General features: G+C 65.8%; 1 protein-coding gene across 8 annotated transcripts in view; it reads right to left on the reverse strand.

The window, feature by feature from the left end:
• Positions 1-22,198, reverse strand: part of RIMBP2 (RIMS binding protein 2) — a 102,799-nt gene that overhangs the window by 40,801 nt on the left and 39,800 nt on the right. For all 8 annotated transcript variants that reach the window (XM_045844046.1, XM_045844038.1, XM_045844011.1 and 5 more), the window contains 2 exons: positions 5,772-5,861; positions 3,383-3,505 (listed from right to left, as the gene is read on the reverse strand). In XM_045844046.1, coding sequence (XP_045700002.1) covers positions 3,383-3,505; positions 5,772-5,861 — 213 coding nt within the window. The remainder of the gene's footprint in view (positions 1-3,382; positions 3,506-5,771; positions 5,862-22,198) is intronic.

Raw genomic sequence — 22,198 nt, forward strand, 5'->3', positions numbered from 1 at the left:
CCACGCCGGAAAGACAGGCGTTCGGATCCGCCGGGGCGCCCCGCCCCGTGACCCCTGGGCCGCGTGGAAGTGAGGCTCGCTCACGGGAATGCCCACGACAAAGAGCCCTGTGAGCCTGGAACGCTGACGTGCACCCTCGCTCCCAGACGAGCGGGGAGCCCACGCATGACGCTCGCGGCTCTGCCCGTCGAGGGGCTGCTCGGGGCCCGGCTGACAGCGGGGGCTGGGCGGCCCTGGGCACGAGACAGTGGCCCACTCCCGGGGGGCCAGGAGGACAGCGCACGTCCCACAGCCCCAGCCGGCGGGCTCAGCGCCCCGACAACGCCTCCCCGTGGACTGCGGACGGACTGAGCTTCCAGAGCAGCGCACGTGCCGTCCCTCGAGGGCGCCTGAAGGCCGGCGGTGCGGTCAGCCATCTGGGCCCATCGAGGATCCGGCGGCGGCTCCCCGCAGGACCGAGCCCAGGGCTGGGCCCCGCACTGAGCCCCTGGAGGCTCCGCGCAGAGTGTGCGGCTCACGGTGTGGAAGACGACCTCAGGATGTTCATTCGACAGGAGGGTAACCGCGGGCGGGCTGGATGGGGGGGTGGGGCAGCGCTGCGCCTCAGAGCACAGGCCTGGGGTGTGCAGGCACAGAGGGGGAGCCGCAGACACAAGCAGATTAGCGGTCCCTGTGGGAGGCACTGGCCGATCCCAGGCAATTAGCCACCTGTCGCCAGGAAAGAAGCCCCAGATTATCTGCATCACTGACTGCTCTGTCGATCATGGGAACAAAGTTTTGTCCTGAATACTTTTTTCTTTTTCTTGGAGTCAAAACAGAAGGTGTTGCATTTAACCAATCAAAAGTGCTTTGTGTCCCCGGGTCAGATTTCCGGGCCCTGCGCTGCTCGCTCAGGCGTGCAGGTGGGCCACTGGAGGAGAGGCTGCCGGCGGTGACAGCAGGCCTTGGAAGGTCTCGGGGTCTGGGAACCCGCCCCCCCGCCCCGAGTGTCGGCAGGGACGGCCTCACTTCCTGGCCCTCCAGTGCAGAGCCGCTGGGCGGCCCCAACACACGGCCCCCGGGGAAAGCCGCACGTCAGCGTCAGCGGGCCCGCGGCTCCCAGAGCCAACCACGGCCGTCAGCGAGAAGCCGCCTCTCGCTGAATCGGATCGTCAGCCCGAAGACCAGAGGCACAGCCGTGATCTCTGGAGACAAAGAAGCCACTGCATCAACATGACTGACCGGTGGACTAATCACCAGTCCGGACGGACGGACGCTGCGTGCACGCTGGCTGCAGCGACGCCCACCCGCGCACGGCGAGTGCTCTGACGCATGTGCCGCAGCCCCCTCACTGGACGGCTCTAAGGCGTGTCAGGGAGGGGGCGACACAAGTTACTTGACTGTGACCAGCACATGCTCACAAGCCAGCACGCGGTGGCCGCCTCTGAGCACCACACTCACCCACGTGGGGTCTCCGCTCCGAGCCTCCGTGTCCCCCGCCCCCTGCAGCGGTTCAGGCCCCCTTCCCGGTGACGAGCAGGGCGGTCCCCAGAGAGAGGATCAGGGTCCCGTGGTCACAGTGCGCTCTGTCACCAGGCCATCCCCAGCCCCCAGCTGCCCATCCCAAATGTCCCCATCCTGGCAAATGGCACCGTCACCCCAAACTCACACACGCACCCTCGGTGTGGCCCTGACGCCGCCGCCCGCACAGCCCCGCCCAGTCCATCAGCCAATCCTGCTGATTCTGCCCTGAAAACACGCCCAGAACCCACCACCTCTCCCTCCCCCCCACCACGCCCACACCAGTCCAAGCCACCCCGCTGCATTCCAGAACATCGCTGGACCCAGGCCCTGGCATCCACTCCTGCCCCACACGCTTCTCTCCTCGTGGCCACAGGGGTGACGCTTCGCAGGTGAAGACCAGGATCTGCCGTCAGCTCTCCGTCGCCCCCGTGGCCACATGCCTAGGAGTGAGCACTCGGCTCCCAGGTTCCTCAAACTGGGCAGCCTGAGCCTCGCTGGGGCTCATGGACTGCGACACAGGAGACAGTGCCCCCCTGGCCGAGTCCTCCTGGGGTCTCCGTGCACCTGCCCCTCCAGACCCCACACGCTCCCCTGCCAGACCACAGTGCAGCTGCCTGGACCCCAGAGGTCCCCGTCCCAAAGTCCCCACGCTCACCTCCAGCTCCCACACCACCTCCTCCCCCACCTGTCCCCCGAGGGCATGTGACACCCTGGTGTGTCCACCCCTAGACAGGGAGGAGGCAGCCAAGGAGAGGCTGTGCACAGAGCGGGAGGGACAGAATCCGGGTGTGGGCCTGCGGTGTCTCCATGTGCGCGGGGCCCTGGTGCTGAGAGAAAAACCTGACGTCGGGGGGGAGGGCAGCGGGCACCTCCGTGCCGGTCGGAACGTCAGGCCCTTCGCCCGCTCCAGGCCAGAGCAGAGACCGGCCTGCAGCCCTGTGGGTGGGCCCGGCCAGGGAGCCGGGGCCCAGCAGCTAGAGAACAGGGCGTCTTTGTTCCTGAACTGAGGCGGGACTCACCTGCCGCAACACTCGCCCTCTGCACCTGCACGATTCAGCGGCTGCTGGCCACTCCCAAGGCTGCGTGACCACCACGCGGCACCCCGAACTCTTCCATCTCCCCAGAGAAGCCTGTGCCCCTCACTGGTCACCCCCCTCCCACTCACCCAGCCCCCACCCCCTGCTGGCCCCTCTGCTTCCCCTCAGAGCCCAGCACGCTCCCCGGAGGTAGTGGATGGAGCCCACTGCTGCCGTGGGGGGCCTGCTCCCCGCTCGGGAGACGCCCGGGGCCCCGGCGATGGAGGGGCTGGAGTGCGGGGCCCGACGCGGCCACTCTGCCGTGCCTGCGACCCCGTACCTGTTCCCACAGTGAGCACGCAGTGACATGGGACACGTGCCCCCAAGAGGGAACAGCCGGAGGACTCACGCGGCTCCACCCCGCGGCATCGGCAGCAGGTCACCCCACCCGCTGAACACCGAAGGCAACCCCAGCCCCCCAGAAATGCGCGAGAAGCCTCCCAGCCCCCGTGCCCTGGAGACGCGGCCTTCTGACTCTGTAACAAAGGTCATCACGTTCACGGGGTTTGAGACACCAACGCAGACGCCTCCAGTCCCCACTCAAGGCCGCCGCCTGCCGCTCGGGACGGCTGCCTGCCGTCTCCGCTCAGCTGTGTTTAGCATTCTGAGAAACGGAAGTGCATAATTGGCTTTTCGGGATCGCTTCCAGAAACACTTGAATTTCGTCATTTATCACATTTTCCACCATAAAAAAAGTAAAACAGCAGCAAGAGCCCAGAATCGTGATGACAGAGAGAAGAAGTTTAGCCCCTTCCCACCGAGGAGCTCCCGCGGCCCCCGGGAGAGCCGGGCCGGCGTCCTACCTTGAGGACCTGTTCTAGGTTCTCCAGCTTGGCTCGGAGCTGGCACTTCTCCCACACGGCCAGATCGCGCTCTCGGGTCACGGCGGCGAGCGCGTGGCTGAGGCGGGCATACTCCGCCTTCACCTACAGGCAGCAACGGGGAGAGAGGGAGGCTGTTTACCACACCGTGGGCACTTGTCTCCACCAGCAGGTGCTTCCTCTTTAGTTCCTTTCTGTGCAGTCTCCCCTCTGGCTTCCCCGTCCTGGCCTTTGTGCTGGGTCCACTCCTGCTGGGGTGAATACCAAGGGCCGGGCAATCTGCACACTGCCTCCCTTTTCACCCCGCCCACCGCCACAGTGATTGGCTCAGGACCGGGGGCGTGCCCCAGCCTGGCCAATCAGTGTGATTCCAACCCTCAGAACAGTGATTGGTTGCAGAGGGGCACGTGACCCAACTGCATGCACAGAGTGGTGTACTGCACTTGGAGCCTGGGACAGACTGTCTCTTTTGCCCAGTAGACTCGAAAAGTTGAGGACAAAGGCTGCAGCTGAAGTGCCATTTGCCATCATGAGGGGACGATCCATCTGAGAACAGAGCCAACAAAACGGATGTGGCACCAGGAGATGCGAAGAAGCAGGATCCTGATGACATCCTTTAGCACCTGGATCGAGCTGTGCCTGAAGCTAACATTTTCCCTTTCCATGCAAATGAATGAAAGGATTCTCTTTGCTTGCTTACACTGATTTGAATTGTGTTCTCCCCTTTGGACTGAAAGTCCTAAGAAATACAATAGTGTCGCCCAAATTGTCCCGGACACCAGCTTCTTTGTCTGAAACTCTGACCCCTCCTAAAAGGGGGTAACAACGGCAACAAGGCTGCACGTGGATGAGGGTGAGCAGCTGCTGCGACCACCTCAGGACCCCCGTCCGTTCTCAGACGTGAGCCCCAGGGACATGTTTCTCGGGGGCGGCCTGGGCGGTGCGCCCTGGTGCGCGGTCTCTCCGCGGCCCCTTGGGGACAGAGCAGGGCACGCCTCTGCCCGCTGGTGCGCGGTCTCTCCGCGGCCCCTTGGGGACAGAGCAGGGCATGGCCCTGCAGGGAGTCGCCCGGTTTGCTCCGGGGGCCCTTCCACTGCGCTGCACGTCACAGGGAACTGTTCCCAAGAGGTCACGGAGAGGTCTGACTGGCAGGAGTGCTTCGATGCCACCTGCACAGTGGTAGGAGCCTGGGCACGTGCCCGTTCGCTCCGAGCAGCAGTGCCACAGCCTCTCTGAAGAGGGCGCACTCGTGTGTGGGCCTCGGCCCTGCGGGCACTGCTGGGCAGGCAGCCCTCTAGCCTCGTGCCCACGAGTCAAGGGGCAGGGCTTGGGCACAAGGTCCGACGGCCCACGCCCAGGTCCCAGAGCAGCCAGTGTGAGCGTCCTGGGACACAGCCGGAGCGGGCCGCTTCCTGGCTGCAGCCTCCTGTGGCGTCCACAGAGACACTCCCCACTCCCAGTGTGGCCTGCGGGGCTCCACAGCACCCAGCCCCACACACCTCTCTGCTGCGACCTGCTGCCCTGTGGCCACCACCCACGACGCCCAGGCCACCCTGGTCTCCTTTTTGTCCCTTCAACAAGCCACGCCCACTCCCACCCCCGGGGCCTTTGCACGTGCTGCTTCCATCTGACATACACCCACCTACACTCCGACCCCCGGCCGTGCGGCCTGGCACCAGCAGCTGCCTCTGCCCCGGGCTCTGGTCACGTGGTCACGCAAGAACTGTCGTGACCCTGGTACTTCCCATGGCTGACCTTGGGCCCCTGCCCCGTGTGGCTGATGGACCCAGAGGACGGCTCCCTGTCTGACGGGGCAGCAGCCGAGCCACCCAGAACAGGACCGACGCCCCCACACACAGAGTCCTCAGCATCGGCCCCCAGGGACGCGCTCCTCTGCCCAGGGGCCCGTCCCGCCCTGGCTGGCTGCTGTCGGAGCTCAACGCCGGTCCCTTCCATGGACAGAGAGCAAACCTGTGTCCCTGCCACGGACGTGCCTACGCTGGGACACTCTCCTGGGACCTGAGACTCTGCTACTGCAGGAGGTCTCAGAGGAGGAAAAGGGCAGCAAGATGTTGTCACTAAAACACACAAGCTGCTGCCCCCAAAAGGAAAAGGAAAGCTCCCACGTGTTCAAGCTGGGGGCCAGACAGCTCCTCCTGTGTCAGGACCACTGGAAAGACAGGGACACTTTGCTCTTGCAAGACTCGGGACTGCGACCAAAGGAAAATGGAGACTGACACAGATAGGTGTGGCCTGGCCTGCGGGCCCTCCCCTCCCTGCCAAAGGTGCCCTGCCCCACAAGTCCCGGTGTGCGTGCGTGTCACCCCTAAACGCCACCCCGGCCCCCGGTGGCCTGGCGAGTGAAAGTTACCTGGTCCAGCTGCTGGGCCCCGGAGGGCAGGCCGGCATGCTGGGGCCTCAGGTGAGCCGCTCCCTGGGCGGCGTCCTCCCGCTCATTTTCCTAGGACAGAAGGAGAGGGCACCGTGAGGAGACTCCCAGCTCGCGGAGGCGTGGCGCGGCGCAGCATGGCGCGGCGTGGTGCAGCGTGGTGCGGTGTGGCACGGCGTGGCAGGCGAGAGTCTGACCTGAAATCAGACCCGGGGCCGGGGTGCCTGAACCCACAGCTGTGGCGCTCGGGCCGGTTCCTTCCTTCCCTCCGAGCCCTCGGCCCCCGCTCCACAGAAGGGCAGCAGCGGCACTTCACGATGACGCTGTGAGAACACGACCACACATGACGAGCACGTGGCGGGGGGCCCACCGCGCTGCACTGCTGCGCCCCAGAGAGACGGCAGGGCTGCTCGCCGAGGGGGCGGCCATCAGGCCTCACCGGCCCGCGCCCCGCAGTGCTCCCGACAAACAGCCTCGAAGAGCACTGGAGGAGTGTTCCCAAGGTCCGTCCTGCTCGAAAACGAGACAGCAGTCCCTGAGGACTCAGACCCCAGGTCCAGGAACAGGCGGAGAGGGTCAGGAGTCCCTTCTGCAGGACGGGTGGGGCTCGGCGAGCTCCCCTGAGGCCAGGGCCCCAGAGCGAGGCCCACGGCCAGCCGAGGCTGAGACCTGAGACCCGCCCCACCCCAGAGACAACAGAACACAGGAGGCAACGCTGCCCGGACCTCCGGCCCGTACACGGCACGCCCACCTGGGACGCGGGCTCAGGGCCGGCGGGGCGAGCCCCAACCCCACACCAGGGGCGCCAGGCCGTGGGACGGTAACATCGAAGAGGAGAGACGGGCGAGCCCAGCGGGAGAGAGTGGGGGCGACACCCCCACGAGGACGGGTCTGAGAAGGGGAATTCCGAAAAACACAAAGAAAGCTCAACCTACTGAAGAGAACCAACAGAATCGGCAGTCAGGAGGGCTTCCTCCCAAGGAAAGGAAGGTGGCAAAGGGGCCTAAAACGACGTCAGCAGGGAGCAGGGCCCTCCCGGGAGAGACGGAAGAAGAACTCCCACGCGAGAGGGACCAGAAAGAGGCTCTGGGGCCTTGAATGGCCACGGAGGCCGGGGGTCGGCGACTGCCGCCGTTTCCTGGTCTGCCTGCCTCTGCCGCACGCTCTCTGCCCACATCCCACGTGGGCACCCGCGTCCCGAGCGGTCCAACGACGGCCCCGTGGTCCTGTGGGCGCCCTGGCCTCGCGCCCCGTTCACCCTTGCGTGGGACGGGGCGGGGGTCGAGGGGCTCAGGCTCCTCCCTCAGGAGCAAGGCCCCCGCCCCCCCCACCCCTTCCCAGACCTGTCCCAGGTCCCACTCAGCCCTCCCTGCCCTCGGCCACTGCACCCGGCGCTCCTGCCCACTTTGCCCCTGCACCCTTTGCCCCCACCGCGTTTCCAGGGATGCAACACAAGGAAGCCAGGTCCACATTCCTCTCCCACGGGGGGGGGCCAGGAACAACTCCCCCGGCTGCAGGAAAGTGCTTTTGGACGTGACAGCCACCCCCCTGCCTCTGAGATGTGCCCCTAAGCACGCAGTCATCCTCGTCTTTCTCAGGGAAGGCAAAGGGCCAGCTGTGGCATCGCCGCCCCGTCTGAGCTTCCTGGGGTCTGGGGACACGACTCGCCTCCCCGACCAGCGGCCGTGCCTGTTAGAGGGGACAGTCCTCGGGGCCCAGGCCCACGTCCCTGCCCGTGACCGCGGCTCAAAAGCGTGGTCCCTCCCTACCGAAGGCGCCTCTGTCTGCCCACAGCTCCCGCCTCCTGCCGCCAACCGGCCACCTGGCCCCTGCCGCGACCTCTCCTGGCATCTCGCCGAGAAGCGTGGCTGGTAAGCAGGGAGCGTCGGGAAGAAGAAGAAGGGGGCCAACCCCGGCCCCCGGCCGCTGGTGGCTGCAGAAACGTCACACTCCTCCGCTGCACGTGCAGCCCCCCCCAGTGACTCCAGGTCAACTGCTGCAGCTGATGAACCAGCCTCCCCAAGGCTGATCTCAGGCCCACGGGGCCACCGCGAGAAGCCGGAGAAACGCCCGGTTTCATCCCAGCGCAGTTGGCCTGAATTGGAAGCACGGCGTCACTCAGGGTGCCGACCCCACTGCGAGGGGCCGGTCACGGGCGAGCTGCTGAAGCCCAAGGACTCTCCAGACCAACGGCCCCCACCCCACACGTCCAGACCACAAGCAGGTGCCGAAAGGAGCCCAAAAAGGGAGGGATGCCCATCGGAGCCGAGGCAGACCGTGGGGTCCGCCCACCAGATGCGAGCCCCTCCCTCCACCCATCCACACGTGCTGTTTACCTCTGAGAAGGCCCCGGCTGGGGAGGGGCACGGGAGGCCCCGCCCCCAACAGGGGGACAGGGCACTGCACTGGGTCCGGCCCCGGGGGTGGGAGAGAGAAGCTCCTGTCCCAGGAGCTGCCAGCCCACGGGGTTCCGTGGGGGAAGCTGGGGCGGACTAACGCAGAGTCCCCCGGGGCGGCTCACGGAGGTCCCTGGGTCCTCAGAGGGCAGCCCCTTCCCAGTCAGGTGCACTAGTCAGACCCAGCTTGCAGCGGGGAGGTGCCCCTTTCCCAGAGGGAGACTCCCACGGAAGAAGGAGGGTGGTTCTTCCCTGACACGTGAGCTCAGCTCACTGCCTGCAAAGCTCCCCGACGCGGGTGAGGCCGGCTGCACTCCCTGGACAACCAGGACACCCCGTGGGCGCGGCAGTGGTGCCAGCAGCAGAAATGCTGGCTGGGCCGACCCGACCGGCCGGAGATCCCGGGAAGCAGCCAGGCCGGCGTGCACGGTGCTCCCGCAGAACGGGAGCCCAGAGACACCACAGGTGCCTCAGAAGCAGGGTCTGCGGCGCCTGAGCGACCCGGTCACAGAAACCCCGAGTGCCCTCTCCGCCGACCGTCAACGTCACCGTCTTCACTGCAGAGGAGGACCTGGCCTCGGCGAGTGCCGCCCGGTGCGCCAGACCGCGGCGAGCTGGGGCTCCGAACCGGACCGCCTCTCCGCTTTTCCCTCCCACCTGCTCACTCACTCTGGCTTCGTGGCCCACAAAAGCTGTAGGAACTTTATAGACCGCTTTCATCCCTGGCCCACACAATCGCACTGTGAGTTATAAACACATGACCGCGTCAGGCTCCCACACAGCCCAGAGTCCGTCGCCGCGGTTTGCCAGGCCACCGTAACCGCCGGCACAAGGGTGACACGATCGGCCCAGCTGTAACCACAGATAGTGAACAGTGTTTGAGTCGAGCCAGTGAGGTGCCGGGCAGTGTCTCTCTCCCTGAAAGGGCTCCGGGAGCGGCTGCAGCGTGCAGGCGGGGGCGGGGGTGGAGGGAGTGAGGAGAGGAGGGAAGGAGAGGGGACTGCGGTGTTGGGGGAGCCTGGCGGGAACCGGACAGTGGACCCGAGGACCCCAGCGCACCCTGTCCGTGGTGCTGAAGTTACCGAGTCTCTCCAAGCTGCTCCCACGGAAAGGACGTCCAGGGTCACGCTCTCTGCCAACTTCAGAGCTGCATTTCTGCACAGAACGCGACTCGCCATACCCTGCTGGTCGTACACACTGCGTAGCGATCCACGAACCCCGTCCCGCCTGCTCACCGAAGCCGTCAGGGGTGCACGGGGTAGCAGGGTCCTCGGAACGAGGCAGCCCCGCGTGAGGCTGGAGCGGGGAGGGGAGCGACAGGCGGGAGGGTCCGTCCCGGGGAGTCGCAGAGAGACAGACGCTCTGCCCGCTGCACGGGCGTCCCCCGCGTGCGCAGGGAGACGCGCCCACCGGAGCTGCGTCAGGGCGGAGAGCGAGCCTCCCGGGCCCGTCCGCACACAGCTGCTCACGTCTCAGGTCAGATGGGGCGGGGGCCGCGGTGCTACCCGCTGCACGCTCACCGCGGATCCGGTGCCGTGCGGCCACCAGCCCGGCCATGACGGAAAACCGGAGTCACCCGGCCGGTCGGGGAGGCGGGGGTGGGCGGGTGCCCAGGCCCCGCAGGAAGGTCTGCCTCCCCGACAGAGCAGTCACCGCAGCCGGGAGCCGGGCTCCCTTCGGCACCAAGGATCCCTTCGTCCCCAGAGTGACCCGGTAAGTGGCCACGTCCACGCAACGGAACCAGCAGAGTAGCGTGTTTTCCGGGACGAGCCACGCAGCGGCAGTGAGCTGGGACAAGGCTGGCGTCCAAGACGGAACGGGGAGTGACAGCGGCGGTGACGGCCAGCCCGGTAACGAGAGCGCCCTTTGCCCAACCAGTGCTCCGCTCGGGCAGACAGACAGACGGACAGACGTCGGGACAGCCCTGGCGGAGCCAGGGCGGCACCGTCAACCCCGACGCGAGGCATGAGGGCAGCAGGGTCCTGCCCTCAGGACCAATCGCCTCGCTGCCTCTGCCGGTCTGGCCTGAGAGCGAGCAACGAGCCAGCGGCGGGGGGGGGGGGGAGAGGCACCCGCTGGGCTCCGGCTGCGCCGGCTGGAGCTGACTAGAAAGGAGACGGCCAGCGGGTGCCCGGCCTCGTGCTCTGTCCAAGGTGCTGACTCCGCAGTGGCCAGGCCGTCCTGGCCTGGGGCAACAGCTGCCTCTGAGCAAACGGTGCAGAGTGTCTCCTCCGATTTGGGGGAAACACAGACAGAAACAAAGGACAACATGTGACGGACTCCCTCCACACCAAACAGGCATTGGACAAACTCGGACTCACATTCACAGTAGAACAATTAACAGGCTGAACGCCTCTGAGCACCAGCTGCAACACGCTCTACCCACATCTCCTCCTCCACACTTACAACCTTTTAAAACGGGCACTGTCGTTATCATCCTGACTTTAACGTGCACAATGTGACGTATATGCGGTGTACGACAGTGTACAATGGGTTAAAATCCTGACCACCGTCACAGAGCCACCAAGTGCAGGCGCTGGGCCCTGAACTAACCCTGCCCCTCCCCCACTCCGCCCCGGGCACAGACGCTGAGGGGAAGCTGCACTCAGACCCACCGGCTGGCAGTGGGCTCAGCCCGCTGATGTGCATGGGAGCTAAGGCCTCCAGGCTCCCGAGGGCACGGGACGGTGTCTGGGGGGGAAGGGCTCCAGGGGCCATCCACGGGTCCAGCGGACGGTCCCGAGTCCCGCAGAGGAACAGAGGACAGTCTGTCACCCTGTGGGTCCTGAGAGTTCAAACGGAGGGAGACAAACGGAGACAAACGGAGGGAGTCCCCATGATGACATGGACAGGGGCCCTGGGACAGACACGGGAACGCCGGGGTCCCTGCCACCCCTGCCCAGGGGCGGGACCTGGGACCGGTCACCACGGCCCTGAGCTGCGGTTCCCTCCGCGTCGCCCGCCCCGCAGGCTGTGGGGGCGCATGTGACCTAACTCAGAAACCAGTGCCTGGCCGCGGCAAGTGTTTGCGAAACGCCACAGGTTCCTCTCGCTGTGCCCCACCCTCGGGCATCTCCAGTGAGCTCCTGAGACCTCGAAACACTGACGGAAGCGAATACAAGCCGACGCGAACGCTCACGTTCATGGTCATGGAAACAGACGTGAGACGCCGTCAGGCTACAGCGACCAGACCAACCTCGGCCTCAGGCTCAGCGGCAGTCACTGCGGCCCGGGAACAGCCGGGAAGGTGCGGGCGCCGTGAGCAGAGCCCCTGCACCCCCGCTCCCGTCTCCCGTGTCCCCCACCCGGCAGAGGCTCGCACTGCTCGCCACGGGCCACTGCTCGGGACACTGAACAGACACGAGCAGCCCCGGGTTCCTGCTTCCCTCCGCTCCGCACGAGGGCGGCCGAGGCCACACGTGGCCGGTGGCTTGCCCGAGGCCGCACGCTGGGACACGACCCCAGGCAGCCTGGCCCGGGCTCTGGGCGCGGAGCCGCCACCTCACGGCGGCCTGGGTTGCGCCTGCTTCCGTGAGGCAGAGCAGGAAGCCACGTCTGCCGATCACCCAGATTCAGCGTGAAGGCCGTCTCAGCTCTGGCTGCGGAGGGGATTAGACAGGACAGGGCGGGAGGAGTCTTGTTTGCGCACTGCTCACTGTCCTGCACACGGACGCCTCTGAACACTGACACTGAGCCTCAGACGTCCGGTCCGTGTAACACACCCCAGGCTCCTAGAGGCAGCCCTGGGCACGCACCACTGCATCTCCTTTGAGGGCGGGGACATGCGCGTCTCACCAAAACTAATAAAGCGTGACTGTATCTGTTCCCACACAAAAATTGTAAACCTGTGAAAATTTAACAAAGGATCCATCTCAGGGTGGAGCAGCGGGCTATTCAACTAGCAGCCTCTGATGTAGGGAGGTGTTTTTTCTTCCGTTTGTATAACTTTGACCTTGGAAGGATTTCTGTATAAAACAGCAAAGACACAAAAGCTTCCCGTGCAAAAGCCAGCCCGGCGGGCCAGGGGCGGGAGGGGGCAGAGCGCCCATCCGGCAAGAGTTCACCATCATCCGAGTCTGTGTGGAGCAACCGTCGGCTGAAAGGTCGGCTCTCGGAGACACGCCCCCACCAGCGGCTCCGTGCTCACAGAGGAAGCTGCGCCAGCAGGGACGTTGGCGGTTGTCTTGGCAACCGCAGGGCACCCAGGTGAGCTCCTCTGCCCCCTGGAACGTGGGGAGGGCGGGGGAGGTGAGCTGAGTGGCAGCTTTGTGTTTGATTCTGACTGGGGCTCGAGGCCTGTGCACCTTGGCTGCCGGATGCCAGGGACTGTTTTTAAAGAGAGAGAGAGCTTCTGCTGTGTGTTTAATCAACGGCGGCACACGAATCTCATCCACAGGCTGAGGGAGAGGTGCAGGGGGGCCAGCCGTCCTGTCCACGCTGCGGGCAGACCTGCAGCCAATGACTGACTGCAGGTGCTGCCTTAGTGGCCACCAGGGACCCCCTCTCCCTGCCAGAGATTTGCATCACCCTTCTCTTAGCGTGGGTCTACGAGGAGTAACTGGCCTTGGGAAGCAGCACCCAGCAGGCTGCTGTCTGGAAACAGGTGACCCCTCCAGCTGGGAGCCAGAGCCTTGAAGGAACCATGTAGGGAGGTGGGGATGAACATCTCCCCCACCAGAGCCCAGCAGCCTGAGCCCAGGAAGGGGAGGCCATCACCCACTGTGTCTGAGGGACTGGGCAGGACCGGCATCTGCAGCCTGGGGGACGCAGGCCTGCCAGAACCACAGCACCTGGGGAGGGAGGGGCCGGGGACAAAATCCCCAGCCTCTCCTCCCGCCCCCCCTCCAGCTGAGAATCGAACCCATGACCTTTTGGTCTACGGGACGACCTCCAACCAACGGAGCCACGCAGGCCACCGTGGCTGCCCTGGAATCTCGCTGAGGAGAGGTGAAACCTTTCCCAGGGGCCACCTCGGGTCTCTCCTCGCCCACCCCGCCCACGGCCAACACCCCCACGGAGCACGACCCTGGCTGCAGGGTGGGTCTGCTGGCCACAAGGCACGGCGGTCGCCTGGGAAGAATAAAGGGACAGTGGACATTACTGGGCAACCTGGTGTCCTCTCGTCCCGTGGGCACGGCCTGCGCCTGACAGCTGGTCAGAACTCCCCTGGGCACCGTCCAGAGCAAAGGGAATTCGAAGAGCAGGAGGAGTCACTGAGCAGGACTAGCTCGCTGGGCGTCCGGTCAAGTGCAGGCCGAGATCTCTGACGGCGGGGCTCAGGGTGACGGGCGGCGAGCGGACGGCTCTGACCCCCCTGCTCGAGCCCCTTCCTGGCCGGGGACCACACCGGCGCCAGGAGCCTGTCACCCTGGCTGAAGAGAAGGTGCGCTGAGGACCCGCTGGCCCGTGTCCAGGCGCAAACCCACGAGGGCTCTCAGAAGTCTCAGGCGCAAGGGACACGGAAGGACGCACCACCCCTTCCGTACACTTTCACGGCCCTCACACCAGGCAGCCTTCTCCAAAACGAACGCAGAGCCAGGCGCCGGGCCGCCCCCTGCGCCCCGCTGAACCCGCCACCCCCCCACACCTCGGCTCCCAGCGACACGTTCGAATGTCAGCCAGGGCATGTCACCCACAGCGAGGGGGGGGGGAGGGCAGAGAAGGAAACGCACGATTCCCCGCCCCCCTGGGGGCGCAGTTCCACCTGGGAGAGAACCGGCCCCACCCGACCCGAGAGCCGCTCTGAACCGCAGCGTCCAGGCCCGTGTATCTGGGGTCCCCTTGGGTCGGCCCCAACCCTCAGAGCCCAGCTGCTGCCCCCCACCCCCGCAGGCAGCCCTGGGCGTCCGGGTCCTGAGTAGCAGCCAGGAGCTGCGTCCTCCAGAGGGAGCCACCCCAAAAAGGAGTCACCCCATAAAGAGACTGCAGCCACACGGCTCCTGTCTCCGGCCAAAGCGCGGGTGAACCTGCGTCTCCCCACTGGGTCTGGAGAGCAGCAGGGCGAGGAGGCTGAGCCGGAGCTGGCACGGGGCCGCCGCCAGCCGGCAGGGCCGGGGAGGAGCCAAGAGGCATTGGGTGCGCACCGCGGGCCGTGAACGGAAGCCCAGTCCTAAGCGCGTCTCACCGGGAGGGGGATCAGGAGCCAGTGTGTCCCGGCCGCCCTCGGGCAGGTGTGCTGCCAGCAGGCACAGACTGTCCTGCGGAGAGAAGCCCGGAGCGCGGCCGGGCGGGCAGGGGTGAGTCGGGAGCGAGCTCAGCCGCCTCGTCCCCCCAGGAAACACGCGGAAAGGCTGTGTGGGGGGGGGCATCTGCCCCAGGAGGGCAGTCCCCACACCGGGGCCCAAAGGGTCCTCCGTCACATGGCCCGGCAAAGGGCAGTGCCCAGAGGGAGGCTCTGGCCTCCCCATCTGAGGCGTCCATCCCCATCTGAGGCCACGGCGTCTCGGGACCAGCCCCCACCCCGGCTCCAGGAGTCGACCAAGCTGTTAGAACTGGGCTCCCCTGGGGTTCAGCCCCTGCCGTGGACGGACCCTGTCGCACCACCCCCACCTTCCTGCTTCCCTCGGCCACCACGTCCGCTCAGGGTCCCCACAGAGGGCCCTGCCTTCCTGCCAGCCCTGACCAGACGTTCTCTGCAGGCCCCCACTCCGCCCACGGCAGGCCCCCACTCCGCCCACGGCAGGCCCCCACGCCCTGGTTCCACGGGCAGTCGGGGCGAGGATGTGGCGCACCCCCTTCCCTCGGGCTAGCGCGCTGTGTGACCCGGGAGCACGGAGACGCCCCAGCAGCGTTAGCTCTCTCACTGGACGGTCAGTCTGAGGTGCCAGAGCTTGTGTCCCCGGGGGAAGTGCACACACCCACGCCCCAACCCCCGCCTGGAGCCCCGGGGCCGCCCCCTGGCCGTGGGGGTTGGGGGCGGGCGGCCGGGCCCAGGGAAGGACGCGGGCCCCCGGGCCAGCGCGGCTGGCCCTCTCCTCTGCTTCCTGTCAGACCGGCGGCCGCTGGGCGGAGGCGCATCCATCATGCTGAAGAGCGAGCTGCGTCACGGATCAGAAATTAATCTGCTGCCCAGCCTGGCCTCCAGCTTGGTCCTTAATTGAGTTTTGTTGTGAGACGGGCACTGAGCTCCAGGGCCTCGCCAGGGCCGCCCAGGGGCCGGCACTTGCGGAGAGGCTGGGGAGCTCTGTGATGTGGTCACCCCCCACCCCCCGCCCACGGGGAACGCTCACCCCCAGAGCCCCCGCTGCACCCAGCCTGGGCGCGCAGGCCCCGCTCTGCAGGTGAGGGAGCAGGGGGTTCTCTGGCCTGGGTCTCACCCGAACCCAGGCCCAGGGTGACAGGTCAGCCCCGGAGCTCCAAAGGGACATCCCACACCGGGAGCTGGGGGCCTGATGCCAGGTACACCCTCCGGTCCTGAGACTGGGTCCCTCAGTGCCTCCCTCCACCCAGAGGGAGCTGCAGACTAACCTGCGTGGGCGGGGCCCCCAGGCAAGGTGGGGCCTCCTCCCGGCTGGGACTGGGTAGGCCTCAGTCCCGCACGGGCCACGTCACCAAGAACGAGACACCAAGGATGAGAAACGGGAAACGACTGAAAGCTGCGAGACCCGGTGCGACGGTCCGTGACCTTCGACCCAAGCTCCCCGACGCACACAGCTGGCCGGACCCAGGAGCCCCAGTCGCTGGACGGGGTCCTCACTCGCTCAGCTTCCACAAGAAGACGCAGTTAAAGCCTGTGGCGACGCACTCGGCCGAGGACCCGGGCACCTGGAAAGGCCCCACGGGGGCCTCGATGCCGCCCCTTCCAGAGGGGGGCCCCCAGCAGTCCTCAGGTCTCTCACTGAGCAGGCAGTGCCGGGTGCACGGGGGTCACAGGTCAGCGGGAGGGTCGGGGTCACTCGGAAGAGACAGCACCTCCGTCTGGAAGGTGTCCTCAGACCCGCTGTGCACAGCTAAATGTCGCCGCCCACGTGTCTGCGGGTGTCTTCACCGGGCCTGAGCGATGCTTCCACACCCAGGCCTGTGCCCCCCCACAATGTGGACACAAGGGCGACGACCCTCTCGGATGTGACCGCCACCTCCCCCGTCATCTCCCCAGGTGACACGAGGCACCCACCACAGCGCACCCGTGGTCGGGCGCACGCACGGTCCCTCGGGGGAGCCTGGGCCCCCGGTCACCAGCCAGGTGTCCACTCTGCCCCCTCCCGTCCTCCTCGCCCCCCTCAGACCGGACCGAGGCTCACTCTCCGCAGCTCGGGCTCCATGCGGGGTGCAGCAGCAGAGGCAGCGGGACCCATTCATCGCGCCCCCGGACCCGAGTTGGCCCCTCCAGGGTGCGGTACTGACCGCCAGTGTGGCCGGGGCTTCGGCCGGAAGAGGCGGCAGCCAGGGACAGACCCTGGTGCAGGTGTCAGCCGCAGACGGCACGGTCGGGCTGCCTGGGGCAGCCAGGGCCCTGGGGCGGCCAGAGGCTCACGGTCGTGCCCGCCCAGGACCGCCGCCCGGTCACCACCTCCTCAAGCAGCTGCGTCCGGGCCGCACACGGACAGGCCGCCCGGCGTTCCCACTGGATATGCGGGCAGGACATGGACACGGGCCGGGGGAGGGGGGCACAACTGAACAGACATCCTAGAGGCTGATGGAATTCCAAAAGAAGTTCAGGCAAAATGCCTTCTTCAAAAGCACTGAAATGGAAATATTTTTGATAGCTTTGTCACGTGAATGACCTTGAAGGGACGATTCCAGCAGGAAAGCCACCGGGAGGCTGAGCATGAGCAAGAGGGGGAAGAGGTGCTGCAGTCACACCCCAGTGACCCGCTCAGACCCCGCGGGGGGGGAAGGGGGGCGACGGAGCAAGGGACGGAGAGGGGGGGCATCTGAGCCCCGCCCCACCCCGGACGTCTGTCAGAGACAGGAGCCAGCCAGCGCCTAAGAGCCAGGTGTTAACAGCTTTCTTTTCGACGACGTCTCTACGTTTTTCTCAAATCACTGCGTGGGAGGCTGCCTTCGGACTGCAGCACCAGACTGGCAGGCCTGGAAAGGGGTGTTTTCTCAGGGCGCGGCCTTCGTTCGCGCTCAGTCGGTCGGTCGGTCGCCCAGTCGTCCGCTCGACCGCGTCTGGGCTCCCCGCCCTCAGGGAGGCCCCGGGGTGCAGGGACTGAGCACTCCAGGCCAACCCCCTGCCCTCGGGGGCGCACACCCAGCCAGCTGCACAGACAGACAGACAGACAGCCGTGGCGGCAGCGGCGTGGAGTGCTCTCGGCTGAGATGGCTGCGTCACAAGGACAGTCGTCACGGCAGTCGTCATGGCCAGGAGCGCCTGTCCCGTGCAGTCCACATGCTGCCCCCTCACCAGCCGTGCCAGCCGTAACTCGGGCTGCCGAGCTCTGTGGACACAGACCCTCAGACGCAAAGACCCCTGACACCCTCCTCCCGTCTGGGGTGGAGCGAGCACATCTGAGTCTCTGGGCAGGGGTTGGGGGAGTAACCGGGGTTCAGACCAAGGCTCCGCCCCACGGCCCGGGGCCCCCAGTTTGGTACCAGGAAACGCACGAGCCCCCTTTCCCAGGGACGCAGTCGCTCCTCAGAAGCCGCGTCGTCATGGGAACCGGGCGTGCCCTGCGGGCCCGGGTTAACAATTAAGCTCCGCCAGCAGTCGCACTCCCTCCTCACTCCCCCCCCCCACCCAGGGCCACGTCTGCCCCAGCAGCTGTGGCTCTCTGTCCGCAGCGTCAGCCGGCGGCACACGCCCTGTTGCCTGGTTACTGACTGGTGACGGGGACAGGCTCCGGCTGGTCAGCAGGTCCACAACCCCAACACTCTCTCTCACCCAGGGGGCTCCTGCAGGCGTGGAGGCCCCCTGCTGGGCCACCGCGCCCACCCACACGAGGACTCGGCGGGCAAGGGGACAGGGCTCTGGTCCTTTCAGCAGCCGGGCGTGTGGGGTTCCGGGGGAGGACCCACCCCAACCCCCCCTGGCTCCCAGTGTCTGCTGGCCACCCGCCGTGTCCCGGGCCGTGGACCAGCCCCCTCTGCCTCCATCTCCGTGTGTGCTCCCCCGGGGCCTGCCCCCCCACATCATCCTGGCCCCCCCATGCCCAGACTTCCCCCTTTCCAGCAGGATGCCAGTCACATTGGCTAGGTCCCAAGTTAATGCCCTCATTTTGGCCTGGCTGCCTCTGTAGAGATCCTGTCTCCAAATGAAGCCACGTGCCGAGACCCTAGGGGTTAGGGCTGTGGCCTGTGGTGGGGACACATTACCCATAACAGGCCTCTGAGCAAGCCTGGTGGGCCGCCCAGGTGTGTGCTGGAAACCCGCATACCTGGGTCACCTGGAGCGCGTTACCAGCGATGGGCGGGCGAGCCACGTGCCTGAGATCGGGCTGGCTGGAGGGGCCGCACATGTGACACCACGCCTCTGGGGGAGGAGGAGGGGCTCTCCCAGTCTCAGGGGGCCCAGCCATTCTTCTTCGGACATAACAACCTCCGACAAACAGGAAAACCCCAGGCCCTGATCACGTGCTTCATGGGATGGACCCTCTGAGAGATGTGTTACTGTGGCAGACTTCGGGCGGGTACTTCCGGTCAGTGAAAAGGGAAACCCAAACAATCCATGGTAGTTGTAAGTTGTACAAGTCTTTTTGAGCCCAACTGTAAGCATGTCAAGACAGAAAAATGGCAGCAGGTTTGTTAACTCTAAGTGCATGATTAAGGGACTCTGATCATAACTGAAGCTAGCACAGAGGAAACAGATTTGCAAAACAGTGTTTGAGTCCTGGATCGAGCCATCCCTGAAGCTGTACTCTCTTCAATTACACCAGTCAGTGAACTCCCCTGTCTGCTCAAGCTGGTTGGGCGGGTCCTCTGCCATCGTCAAGCTGAAGAGCCCCAGCGAACACGAAAGCACAGGTCATACGTAGGAGCCCCGAAACCGTCGTGAGAGGACTGTCACGCCGCAGCCTCGTGTTGACTCCACAGAACGAAAGAAGGTGGCGAGTGCACTCTAGGGCCCGGCTGTGCCGAGTGACCAGAGCGGAACGGACGCTGTGGCGAGCCACGGGCCACAGCAGAAGGTCGGCAGTCCCTGGAGCCCGGTCCTCGTCTCTGCCCTCACTGTCAGTAGAGAGCCGCTGCCACCTGACCTCGGGGGGCGTCCCGACAGGCTCGGGACAGCACTGCTGACCCCGGGACAGGACGGGTACTGAGATTCCGGCATCAGCAGAGCCCCTTCCAGCTCGACTGGTCTACTGTTCCTTAGAGGAACAAAGGAAATGGGATTTAAAATGCGTGATCGCTGTAGTCTGGAAGGGTGAGGCCATTCACTGGACATCTTCGCCCAAACAGCACCACACCGAGAAGGGCTGCCCTGAGGCCGGAGCAGACGCCTGCCTCGACCCCGGGGGCCGGCCTGCCTCCTGGCGTCCCGGCCTGGGTCCCGGAGCACAGAACCACCAGCTGCTCCCAAGGTCAAATCGGAGGTCATCGGGGACCGGGCTTCCCCAAACACGGTGAGTTTGCCGCTTCTGTGTACCCATGACACATGTCCCCTTCCTCCTCAAGCAAGCAAGCATGTTTATGGACATAAAGATGCTGAAAGAGGGGACTTCACATCAGCACCATCGAAACCACAGGTCCAAACGCTACTTACAGCTTTTCTAGTGAACAATTACATGCTTCCCAGCAAATGCACGACCGAATCCGGGTTCTGCTGACTGCGTTCACCCGTGTTGTTCCGGAGGCCACCCTGGGAACAGTGGGTCGGTCCTCGGACTCAGGCAGCGCCGGCTAACAGTCAGCAAGCACCGCACAGGGGCGGGGAGGATGCCGACGCCTTGGGCTGTGCCTGGCGCTGGGGCGTGGCCATCAGCTGCAGGGGCCAGCGGCACCGGGTGACGGTCCCTGCCTGCCGGCCCGGGGAGGGCGCAACCCTGGGGAGGATGTGTGGGGCTCACCCTGGGGGGGAGGAGAGAGCAGACAGTGCGGGCGGGAGTCCCGGACGGACACCGGCAGGACCTGGCTTCAGCAAATACTGACCGAGCGCCTGTTACGTGCCGTCACGTGGCTACACCACCCACACGTGCACACAGGCAGAAACACGCAGAGGGAGGTCCAGAAAGACCCGACCAATGGGTGTGGCTAGCGCAGGGGGAGGGGGGAAGGACGCCTGAGAGTTCGCAAACTGGATCACACTCACTGCCCCAGCCGTGACCCCGAAAGGTCCCAGAGCTGTGTCTGCACGCACCGGGACGCGAGTGCGCACACACGTGTGCACACATGTGCCCCGTTTTCATACATGCATCTACAACGCAACACACGAAGACACTGTGTCTGTGTGCGCCCACAGGAAAAGGCCTGGACGCCCTGAAAGGCGACCCCAGACCGTCGGCAGCGACCGCAGCGGCACGGGGCACCCGGGCCTCGCACCCGGCACAGCCGTGTCACAAGCGGCTGCACGGGCCCCCGCTGCCCTGGGGTCCGGCAGAGGACACCGGCTCTGAAGACACCCCCCCACTCGGAAGCTCTGCACGTGTGGGCTCCCCCGCTCGGGTCCGGGGGTCCCACCCCCTGGGGTCTGTCACGCAGGGGGGCCCGGGCGCCGGCGGCACCACACCAAGAATGCAGGTCGGGGCAGAGCTCCGTGCCGGTCGCCGCCCCCAGAGGGCTCGAACCCCGGCGGCCGTTGGGGGGCTTGAGGCGGGGTGACGTCCCTCCGACTGCAGACCCCCGAGCCCTCCGCGTGGGACGCCGGCCGACACCCGCGGCCCAGCCCCCGCCCCACAGTCACAAGGGTCTGTCTGCGACCGCCTTCCCTTCACAGTGAGTCGATGAAAACAGCCTCTCCCTTCCAAAGTGAGAGCGAGAGCTAAATTTAAATGCAATAACTTAATGATGCATCTGCAGAGCAGCCAACAGTCCATCCGAAAAAAAATACGTATCAGCCCATTCCAAATATAGGAAAGATTCCCACCCGTGCACAGGGCTCCTCTCTGCGGCCTCAGCCCCGGAGCCACCGGAGCCGAAACGCCAGGTAACCGGCCCTCAGGCAACCCTCCACACCCCCCGGAGGACCGAGTAGCCCCTGGGCCCCCCGGCCGGGAGAGCAGGCGGACCGGGGGAACCGCCCGCAGGTAACCGCCCACAGCGCCCGGCGAGGCCTGTGTCTCCGAGGGCCCACTGGGTCTGCTCAGCAGCGCAAGGCCGGCCCGCCCACAAAGACCCCCGCTGGAGCCCCCGCTGCTGCTGCTGCTGCTGCTGCTGCTGCTGCTGCTGCTGCTGCTGCGTGCACAGGGACAGAAGGCGGGGCCCCGCTCCACAGACTGAACGACAGGGCTTTGTTTGGGGTTTTGGCTCAAACCGAAAAAACATCGTCACCAAGTACATACCCTAAATCTGGAACAGCTGAGTTTCACGTACAGAAAATGAACACATACGCCAGAAATCACAGAAATAGGTGTGAATTTAAGTCTGCTGAACACAGCCTGGCTGGGGCCATTCCTACCACCACCACCACCATCATCACCATCACCACCACAGCCACCGCCACCACCACCACCACCACCCACCACCAGCACCACCATCATCACCACCACCCACCATCATCACCACCACCCACCACTATCATCACCAAAACTACCATCACCACCACAGCCACTGCCACCACAGCCACCACCACCACTACCCACCACCATCACCACCACCCACCATCACCACCACCACCACCACAGCCACTGCCACCACTGCCACCACCGTGTTCACTGGAGTGTGAGCCTCGGGCCCCGCTGCCAGCACCAGGAGCGGCCCCAACACCAGGCCCACGCAGCTGGGCCGCCTGTTTCGTGCTCTGCACACCGGACCACAGGTGCAGCAGGCAGGGCCTGGCCAGCCACGCGGCACGGGCAAGCCCCTGGCAGAGTGAGGTGGCCATCGTTGTCACCACCTACAACCATCTCCCCGATCGCTCCGGCCACGCCTCCACACAGGACCCCTCCCACCAGACCTGCCGGAGGGAAGGAGGGA

The sequence above is a fragment of the Phyllostomus hastatus genome, unplaced genomic scaffold (genome assembly GCF_019186645.2).
Source record: "Phyllostomus hastatus isolate PE091 unplaced genomic scaffold, TTU_PhHast_1.1 phas_contig_1162, whole genome shotgun sequence".
Taxonomy (NCBI): Eukaryota; Metazoa; Chordata; class Mammalia; order Chiroptera; family Phyllostomidae; genus Phyllostomus; species Phyllostomus hastatus.